General features: G+C 32.8%; 1 protein-coding gene across 1 annotated transcript in view; it reads left to right on the forward strand.

The window, feature by feature from the left end:
* LOC150087412 (uncharacterized) overlaps window positions 1–6,768 on the forward strand; it is a 215,134-nt gene extending 208,366 nt beyond the window's left edge. Inside the window, exons 6-7 of the mRNA XM_090372052.1 lie at window positions 3,701–3,820; window positions 6,612–6,768. Of these exons, the coding sequence (XP_090228178.1) occupies window positions 3,701–3,820; window positions 6,612–6,709 (218 nt within the window). The 3' untranslated portion in view covers window positions 6,710–6,768. The remainder of the gene's footprint in view (window positions 1–3,700; window positions 3,821–6,611) is intronic.
* Window positions 6,769–10,180: the final 3,412 nt, after the last annotated feature.

The following is a 10,180-nucleotide window of genomic DNA, read 5'->3' on the forward strand; positions in this document are numbered from 1 at the left end:
TCTGAATCTGGGAAAGCTTTCATCGCGCTAAGGCTGCTTTTGATAAGAATGACCCAATCATCCCTTCTATCTGCCCTATCATTCCTAAATGCATTGTACATACTGTACTGAAAGTAATCATCTCCTATCTCCAGGTGGCACCACGTTTCCTTTTTGCCCTATTATGTTAGCATTACTTGTCCTAACCAGCATTTCGAATTCACGAAAGGGTTAATAGGTCATTTGTTTAATAAATAAGACTGTTATGATAATCTGTTTTTATGACTAACTGGCCCCTCCCAGTTAGTTTTTAGTGGCAATACAAAATAAACAAAATAGTTGTAAAATTGTTTGATGCAGTATATGAAATCAGTGTTTTCAAAGTTGCGGTGTGGCTAAAGTTGCCAGTTTTGTCTGACTGTTGTCACCAGACACCAGGCTAGTCATCTAAAAATTTTGATTTTTAGATGTGATGAGTATTTGTATTATGAGTGGGAAATGATGCAAGAAAGCAAGCTTATAGAGCATCAAGCATATATATATATATATATATATATATAAACAAAAAAAAAAAAAAAAAAAAAAACATCCACCTTGCCCGTCTATCCCCTCCAAGAATTTGTGTAGTTCTTCCTTAAATTTATTAAACCTACCCACTTGCAAACATCTGTTTTGCAACCATCTTTCCTCAGTTTGAATTTGTGCTCCCCCTCATGTATGTGTTGTCTGAGCAAGAAGGAAAAATGCCATCAACATTTTAGCTTACTCAGCTCATTCAAGGCCTTAAGCACCTCAATCACATTTCCTCGCAGGTGCCTACTCTCCAGATTCCATAATTTGCAGAACTGAAGCCTTCCTTGGTAAGAGGATCCTTTTGGTCCCTTCACCAATCTCGTTGCCCTTCTCTGCAACCATTCCAGCAGATCTACATACTTCCTAAAATGAGGTCTCCAGACCTGTGTATCATACCCAAGATGTGGCCTAATCATGACCTTGTAAAAACCGATAATCACCTCCTTATCCCTTCTTGCAAAGTTCCTGTATATCATTGACAAAACCCTATGAGCTGTCCTGGAAGCCTGTCTGAACTGCTTGTAGAACTTCTTATCTGACTACACAGTTTACCCCAGGTGTTTTTTATTTTCCACTACTAAGCCAGTTGTAGGATAATTGTAAGGCAGTTGTTAGATTACTTGGAATACTATGTTCAAGTATAGAAACCACACCTAAGAAAAAAAAAGACATGCTTCTTGAAAGGGTTCAGAGATGGACAATACACCTGGTTGTCCATCTTTGATAGACTTCAAATATGTGGAATCCAGAGTTGGAAACTAGACACCTTAGAGGAAACTTGATTGAGGTGGATAAGACTGAGAGTAAAATAAACACAAGTGAAATTTTCACTGTTATAAATGATTCAAGAGCTAGATGCTATAAATTCAAATTACAGGAGTGGGGAGGACTGGATTGAAGAAAGTTTTCTTTGAGACAGTGAGTTATTAATAACTGAAATCAGTTACCACCATAGGTAGTTGAGGCTGACAGCTTGGGGAAATTCAGAGTTCACCCAGATAGACACCATGTGAGGAGGGAGTCAGATAAGCAGTTTATTTTGTCATTTACTTTTTTTTTTCTGTGCAGCGAAAAGCCTAAGGCTTCCTTTCCCCATATGACTAATCCTAATACTAATGCCAACAAAAATTAAACTTAGCAACCTTTGTTATTTTGTGTCTCAAGCAAGAAATCAATTGACTTTCTCAGAGTATATTATTAAATGGCAAAATGTTATGTAAACTGATAAAGATTGCCGCGTTATAGTAATAATTATTCCTCAGTCAAGGAGAATAGTTATTTATTTTTTTTTTTTTTTTTCTTGCTATTGTTTTCAATCTTTCTTAGGATAAGGATATTTCTTGTGGCTATTTTTCTGATGTGATATAAAGCTTGATTGTAAGACTTACTACTGCAGTTTTTGTGGACTCTGAAGAAAAATGTTTTAATGACACCTATTCCTGGTGGAGAAAGGGTAGGATGACTTGAAATATATAAAATAACTATGCCATCAGGTTTCTTGTAAACAGAGTTGGAGAATTCACAGGGGGTTATTGTGATAAAGTATGTCTAAGTACAGGAATTTTGTCCAATTTTGCATTGTCTGTGCCATGGCTCCATAGGATCAGAATGTTATTAGCATATCTGGTCCATATTTTAGGGTGTAGGTCCTGTGGCTCTAAGAGGTGAATATTTATGGAGTGGTGAATTACCCATATGGAGTCCAGAAGGAAGAGGTTTTTTTAGGACTATGTGAAGAAATGACTGCACTGGAGGTAAATGGCACACCAATCATCAGCATTTTTTTCTTGATCAGCTTCAGCAATAGGAGGTTCTGTGGCCTCTTATCACTAATCAGAAGTGACTGTATCAAGATGATATTACAAACAAGTGACACCATCTTGCTACAGTCACTTTTGACTAGTTCCGTTCTGGATTTTTGAAGTATTGCATATGTGCAGAAACTCACAATGGAACTAAATATTTGCTGTATGTGGATAATTTCATGACAGAACAGAGTGTTTGTATGCAATTTATAAATTGCTATATAATTCTATTAAGTGAATTTCAGAAAAACTTTCCCAGTATTCAGGTTCCACACAAGAATATAGTTCATAACTTAGTAACTAAACTGAGAACAAGAGTCATGGATGCAGGAAATAATTTTGGCATCATATACTTATATTTCAGTAGTGCTTAATGACTAAGTTTCCAAATGTAGAGTGGTTAACGATAGGCATTAAGTCATACTACTATGGCAAAACCTGGGAAAATTAAGCACAAAGGCTTCGAAGTGGCAATTGAGATTTCACATTGATAAATGCAAGCTACACACTTTGGTAGCAGTTATACCAGCTAGATACTACCACGCTCAAGGTGATGGAGAACAAAAAAGACCTAAGGGTAATTTTACAGTCCAGTGCATTCTCTGGCACAAACAGGTTACTATCATATTATTGACAGGAGTTCTGTTAATAATATACAGGAATTTTGTGAGCAGGGACAAAACAATGATTTGGCTGCCCCTTGCATACTGCATACTGGAAGCCTTATTTTAGAAAGGATGTGGATCTTTTGAAATGGGCACAGAGAAGCAAGAAGAAGTAGGAGTACCTCTTTGTGTCTCAAAAGGGTACTCCTACCAAGAAAGCTTCTTTTTTTGCAACTTTCAGTGCCTGGAAACTAGTCACCTGCAAGGAGACTAGATTGAAGTGTTTAAGGCTTTAAATTGATTGAGTAAACTAAAGGGGAACATAAATTATAAAAGAAAGGATGGCTACAGGAGAGATTTGCTTTCAGCCAGAAACCTACATCATCAGCTGTCTTTAATAGTCCTCCACATCTTTTCATAATCTCATTCATAGCTTTCCCTTTCTTTGGTCATTGTTTCTTTTCCTCCTCCTATTATTCCGCTTACTTCTCTTTGCTCTCACTTTCTGTGGGCTTTTGTACACCTTTGACTTCCATTCTTTTACTTCTACCCTTCACAATATCTTCCAGCCTGTTTCTTGAACAGGAAGTAATTTATTTGATCTCTTTTTGAATCCTAAATCTCTGTGATGCAGTTGTTATCACCTCATTACATTTTAAAAAAACCTCTCTTCTTTAGCATTAATTATTTTTATTCAATGTATATATGCAAGTTTTATTTTTAAAATTTTACATGTAGGGCAACTGATGGTTACATTAAGAGAAGCAAGGCAAATAATCAAAGAAAAAATTGAAACTGGTATGAAATCTCAAAAACATTTATGCCAAGAAAAACTTGATGAACTATTTGATGATGAAGGTACGTGATTTATGATATATTTTGCTTTGCATCTGCCAAAAATAAAGTTTCTGTGATATCAGGTTATTTTAGAACTAATATTATTTTTGATAAAGCCAAAATGATGCAGATATTTAGTATTGATCTTAAAATTATAAAATAATAATAATCATTTTTTAAAAATAATCTGACACCCAATTTCATACAAGTATTTCCAATCCTTTCTTAAATTTACACAAGCTCTGTGTCTTAGGTGGCAGGTTGTTCCACTAATTATTAGAACTCTAGCAGGTGACCAAAAAAAAAAAGAAAGAAAGAAAGAAAGAAAGAAAAAAGTCACGTGAACAAGCAACAGTACTATGCTTTTATATATATAAACAGAAAGGTACATCCTTGGTTTTTTGTGCAGTTTTGAATTTAAATTTGTTTAAAAGAGACTCAACAAAAAAAGAAGGCTTATATACAAGCAACCCACATACTCTGTATGAACTGAAGCAAAATACTGAGAATTGCATTTGCAACTATTGAGAAACATATTATTCATAAAGTTCCATCAAATACATTAAAAAGAGTGAATGCATGTCTACATAAACAAGATGGGCACTTTAATCACATTCCATGACAGTTTTACAATTCTGTATTTATTTTTAATAAAACTGTGTTGTATTACTAACTGGGTTGCATTTTAATTCTGATATATATACTTATTAAGGGTTGCACATTTTCCATTGTTTCGTACAAAATGTATTTATATAAAACTGGAGAAACATATGCCATGTATAAGTTTTTACATACTCTTTCACAAAGTGTGTAATATTTACATAAAAGAAACAGACCATGTAAATTTTGCACACCTGCTAGGAATATGTTTGAATGATAATTTTCACTTTTAATCCTACTGGGTGAAAACTTGTCGGATAAATTTTCTTTCACTGGCCTGTACAGCATGGCAAGAAAATACCATATGGATGATTGTTAGAAATGGAGAGCTATTTATGTCAGCCACATAATATCTGGGTTTTTAGCTCTGTTCAAAGTGTCATCTCAAGGCATTTGAAGCAATTTCACTAAACCATAGGCAAGTGAAAGCCTTTACTTTAGGTGATTGCAGATTTCCTGCAGTTTGCATTCCTCTAACCCACTCCCACAAGAGAATCTATTTATTGCGGCTTACAGAACAGCACTATCGAGACACTGAATGGTGGTGTCAAGTTCTGTTCTCTGACAAATCAAGATTCATCCAGAATAGTAATTTTCAGTGTTATATTTGGATAGAATGTGTAATGCAGTACTGGCACACCTACATATGGGAAAAATACTGTTTTGGTGGTGAGGGAATAATGGTGTGGGGGAAAGCATCATTAATGGCCACATGCTCTTGCCTGTCTTCATGGGTGAAACTTTGGTTGCTCAACAATATAGAAATGTAACTCTGAGGTGCCTACTTGCTGTGTCAGTCCACTCTTTTTAAGTATGCCAATTTATGAGAGTCTTCTGTCTCCTAACCAGCCTCTGATCCATCTAAGGATCTTTCCTGTAAATCCCAACTTGCTCCATTTATACAATAGAGGTACAGAACCATATCAGAAGCTTTATTAAAATATAGGTATATAATGTCAGAGTAGTTTCTTCATCCATGTATTTTATGACCTCATCATAGTAATTAACTAAACTAAACAAGACCTTACCTTCATGAATTTATGCTGTGATATCTTAAGGATTACATTCTTATTGAGATGGTTCTGTATTACATCAATAACCACAGACTCAATGGTCTTCTCCATTACACAAATCAAACTTACCAGTCATTAGTTGCCATTAGCACTTCTCCAGTGAACTCAATAACATTCCTAATGCCACTTTTTCGTATAACTTGATGTACACAATCCACATCTGGGCAATCCACTTTTGCCCTCCCACAGCCCCAGTAGTTTTTGATAAACATTTCTTCAAGATCATTATATCACTTGTTTTACTGTACTGAGTAAAATAATTATGATCAAGTTACTTTAGTTGACCCTAAGGGTTCTTGAATTGCATGTGTCTGTTTCGCCCATGTTTAGGCCAGCCCTGGTCCTGTGGTTGGCAGTGCTATCACAAGTGAGGTGGTTGAGGATTTGGGCCCACATCTGCCCATTGTGATCTGTTCTCTGATAAATTAAGATTCATCCAGAATAGTAATTTTCAGTATGTGCATATGTAGCATCAAAAATTTGGCATCAGTAATTTGTGCAGTTACAGTGGATATATAAACTATTCTGGCCTCAGCTATCTTGAGAATGGCTGAGACTAGAATAGTTTACTAAATTTATTTATATTGCATTCTAAGACTTCACTGCACATTTAGGTGGAAATGCAACTTCTCCAGGCCAAAAAATGTTTTGTGGTAATTGAAGGCTAACCTCACTGCAGTTTTTTCTGACCATGCTTCCAGAGCTCTTGAATACAGTGAATTTTGTTTGGATATTAACCTAAAATAAATTTTTTTTTTAACCATTTCCTAATATTACCATTAGAAATTTTCTTTTCATAGTTACACTGAATGAGACTTGTAATCATTACTGTATATCACTTGGTGACGTTTTGAAACAAATGCTTATTGACATAATTTTATTCTGTGCATCTCCCTCTGAATTTTATATTTCCATTGGATGGTTTGCTCTGTTGGGTCTTGAAATAGGTATAGGTTAATTTTGCCCATTAGTTATTTTTAGATTTTATAAATCAGACTTTCAGAATTATTTAATTACTATAAATCAGATATACTTTTTTTCCCCTTTCATATTTTACAATCATTGTTTGAAATTTCCAGGCCTTCTTACAGTTGCTGGAAACACAACAGAATTTGTGAATACTGTTCTTGGAAAAGTGGCTTCTGGAGATCCCAGTGGTGGAATTAATGGATTATAAAGGCAGTGCATTCTTGAAAAGTACATTGGTTTAATATGTATACATGCCTTCTGTGTAAAGAAAATATCAGATAAGAGTGTTGTCCCAACATTGAGCACACACACAGAATAATTAAATATACATAGTACTATTTTTCTATTAGTAACTGTATAACTGTATAGCACAATTAATGTTTGCTAATATTTGTTGCAAGTTTGATAAAAATTATTTATGATCTGTAGCTAAGCATAATGTGATGTGGGAGTAGAAAGCAAAACTGTTTTCTCTCTTTCTTTTAAGATGTATATTTTATTATTGTTACTTTTTTAATTTTTTTTATATATATCTTTAGGAAAAATAATTATTTGCATCATTCTGTGTTGTTTTTTTTTTTTTTTTTTTTTGTAACGTTATTTAGTGGCTTCATAACCATATGCTACCGATGAGTAAATATTAATAGTTGTCTTGTTTTTGCTGAGCAAAAACTTCTTCATATCAGTATGAATGCCTGATTAAACAATATAGAGAGAGAGAGAGAGATGCGAGGATAGTAAATATTTGAAGTACATTTACAAAAAAATGTATATTTCATTAAAAAGAATAATATTACTCGAGCTTTACCATATGATGAACATTGCACCTCAAAGAAGTGTTTTGTCATAAAATTACTGACATATAAAATTATCTACCTGATTAGAAACATACACCTGATAAATGTCAATACTGATAAACATCAGTTACAAGGATGGGTAATACAGGTGCATTCACTTTTTTATTTATATATTTATTTATTTTTTTTTTTTTTTTTTGAAATATGTAGTTACCATCAAATCTACCATATAGCTAAAAGAATTCAAAATTCTGCCTTCCTAAGATATTTTATTTTAGGCATCATCCATCAAATGTAAACTTCCACATTCATCATTAGTGTTTTTATAGAAATTCAATATACAAAGTACTGAAGTTTCCCCTTCTCTGGCACATTATCAGAATTCAAATGCTGGATTTGTTTTATCTCCAGTAAATAAACTGAATTTAGGCTTATATGGGTGGGTAGGCAAATACTTAATTGTTTGCTTAACAATAAACTGCTCTATTTTCTCTCAGAAATTTATTTGGAATATGTTTAGCTACAGTATTAATAACTGATAAATCTTTATAAACAGTTTCTCAAATGCTAGATAATAGTAGTGATTGTGTTTGAATGCAAGGATCAGACTCCTGCATATGCCTGTTAATCCCTTTTTTTGAGCTTTTAAAATTTCATGCTCGATAAGTGACTATTATGACTATATAAGTGTCAATCCTCTTAAATCGTTCTTATTAAGACCCATTTGTTCAGATGATTCCTTACCGAGTCCATTTTCATTCGTAGGATCTTTCTGTTAGAATAACTTATATTTATAAGAAAATCTTATTAATTCAAAATTGAGGGAACTTAAATGATAATTCAAAACAAAGCAATTCTAATTATCTCTCAAGTTCCTGCTTTCGCATAATATACCATACAAAATCACATGCAAATAGTACTGAAACATAATACTCTTTTATTATAATTTTGCATGTAAAGAATCTCTGCCGTTTATATTACTGTAGTATTAAATAGAAAAATCCCCTGGTTAAAATTAACCTAATTCCCCTGTTTTAATGCATTTATATATTCTCTAAACACATGTACTCAAAACAAATGAAGGACTTAAAAGTAAAACAGGAGAAATTATTTATTATCTTAATATGTAGAAACACTTATCTAACTACTTCAAGACAAGTTAAGCAGGCATATAACTGAAACATGGCTTTCATTTCCTAAAAACACGTGGGAGTTTGCTGACTAGAGGAATTTTCTATAAACTTTCACTCATAGTTGCAGTTAGCCAAAGGAGTATCTTTTCCTCAGAACTCTTCTTTTTCTTTCACGTAATTGTGAATTGACCAAGATTACATACAGTTTACAGATATATATATATTAAATGAGTGATATGGTAGGTGATGATCACTAATATACTGAATTTTTGGGCTATTGCCATTGCAGTGGCAATAATTACACTATGCCTATAATGTGATATATATATATATATATATATATATCATATTATTATTTTATGGGGAAGATTATAGTAAGAGAATTATATTAAGAGATATACTTAAAGCCATGGAAAACGCATAGGTGAAGTCTACGTATATACAAAGGATAATATACAAAACTTATCGTTGTATATTACAAAAACAAAGAAACCCTTATTGTTTTTTTCCTTTCAATTTGGGTGGTCGACCACCCAAATTGAAAGGAAAAGAAACAATAAGGGTTTCTTTGTTTTTGTAATATACAACGATAAGTTTTGTATATTATCCTTTGTATATACGTAGACTTCACCTATGCGTTTTCCATGGCTTTAAGTATATCTCTTAATATAATTCTCTTACTATAATCTTCCCCATAAAATAATAATATGGTGTGTGCGTGCATATATATATATATATATATATGTGTGTGTGTGATTTGTTTAATGCAAATATAATAATTCACTGTCCAATAGAATGATAAAAAAAAAGATAATCTTTTGTGTAAAGAAAATCACTTGGCTAGAAATCACATCCACTCTTTTAATTAAACTTAACATGCAGCTTTGTTTTCTGTCAGCACATACTACCCTTAACATCAGAATACAATGTAATGTGACCATTATATTAAATTCTTCTTGTCAAATGTAGGCTGTGCATTGATTTCCACAACATTTATACTTTAGCAAGGGAGAATATAAAAAGACTTACATTAATTACAGCCTATGTATAAATTGTTAAACGTGTTTCTAGAACTCATAATTACTTATTAGCCTATCAACAATATGTTGGCTATGACAAAATTATATATTGTCACAGAATGGGGGAAGTGGTAAAAAAAAAAAGCCACTTTTCTCCTTCTGTAACATATAATTGAATGTGCACAAACTAGAAGAAAATTTCAGTATGTTTATGAAGAAATTTTAACTGAATTATATATTGCACACAGTAAAGGAGTTTTAACTCTATAAACTGCATAGTAAATTAATTTTTTTAAAAATTACCTAAATTTTAAAATAAGTACTTTCTAATATTCTATATTTGATTAGACAGATTTCTTCTGTGTGTGTGTGTGTACTTACACGTACTTGTGTTGTTTATGTGAATAGATGAATGCATGTGCATATGTACAGTAGACAATTATAAATAGATATTTGGGTAATGTATGCATGAAGAGGATCTTGGATGCTCTACATAAAGAAATCTACAGGAAATATAACTAATGCTGGAACTGTATTTTTAGAAAGTAAAGAAACAAGCATTAACCTTTACATGGGTACGTATGTTGATCTCCCTTTTGAAGGTCACTTCGAACAACATGTCTATTAATGTACAGATTTTTCTTTTCTAGTATGTTCTGCCATCTCTCATTTATGTTTCCAACTAATTGCAGACACAGTTTAAAATAGATGGCAGCTGTGAAAATTGGAG

The sequence above is a fragment of the Mastigoproctus giganteus genome, chromosome 4 (assembly GCF_048544385.1).
Source record: "Mastigoproctus giganteus isolate SK-2022 chromosome 4, ASM4854438v1, whole genome shotgun sequence".
In the NCBI taxonomy this organism is placed as follows: Eukaryota; Metazoa; Arthropoda; class Arachnida; order Uropygi; family Thelyphonidae; genus Mastigoproctus; species Mastigoproctus giganteus.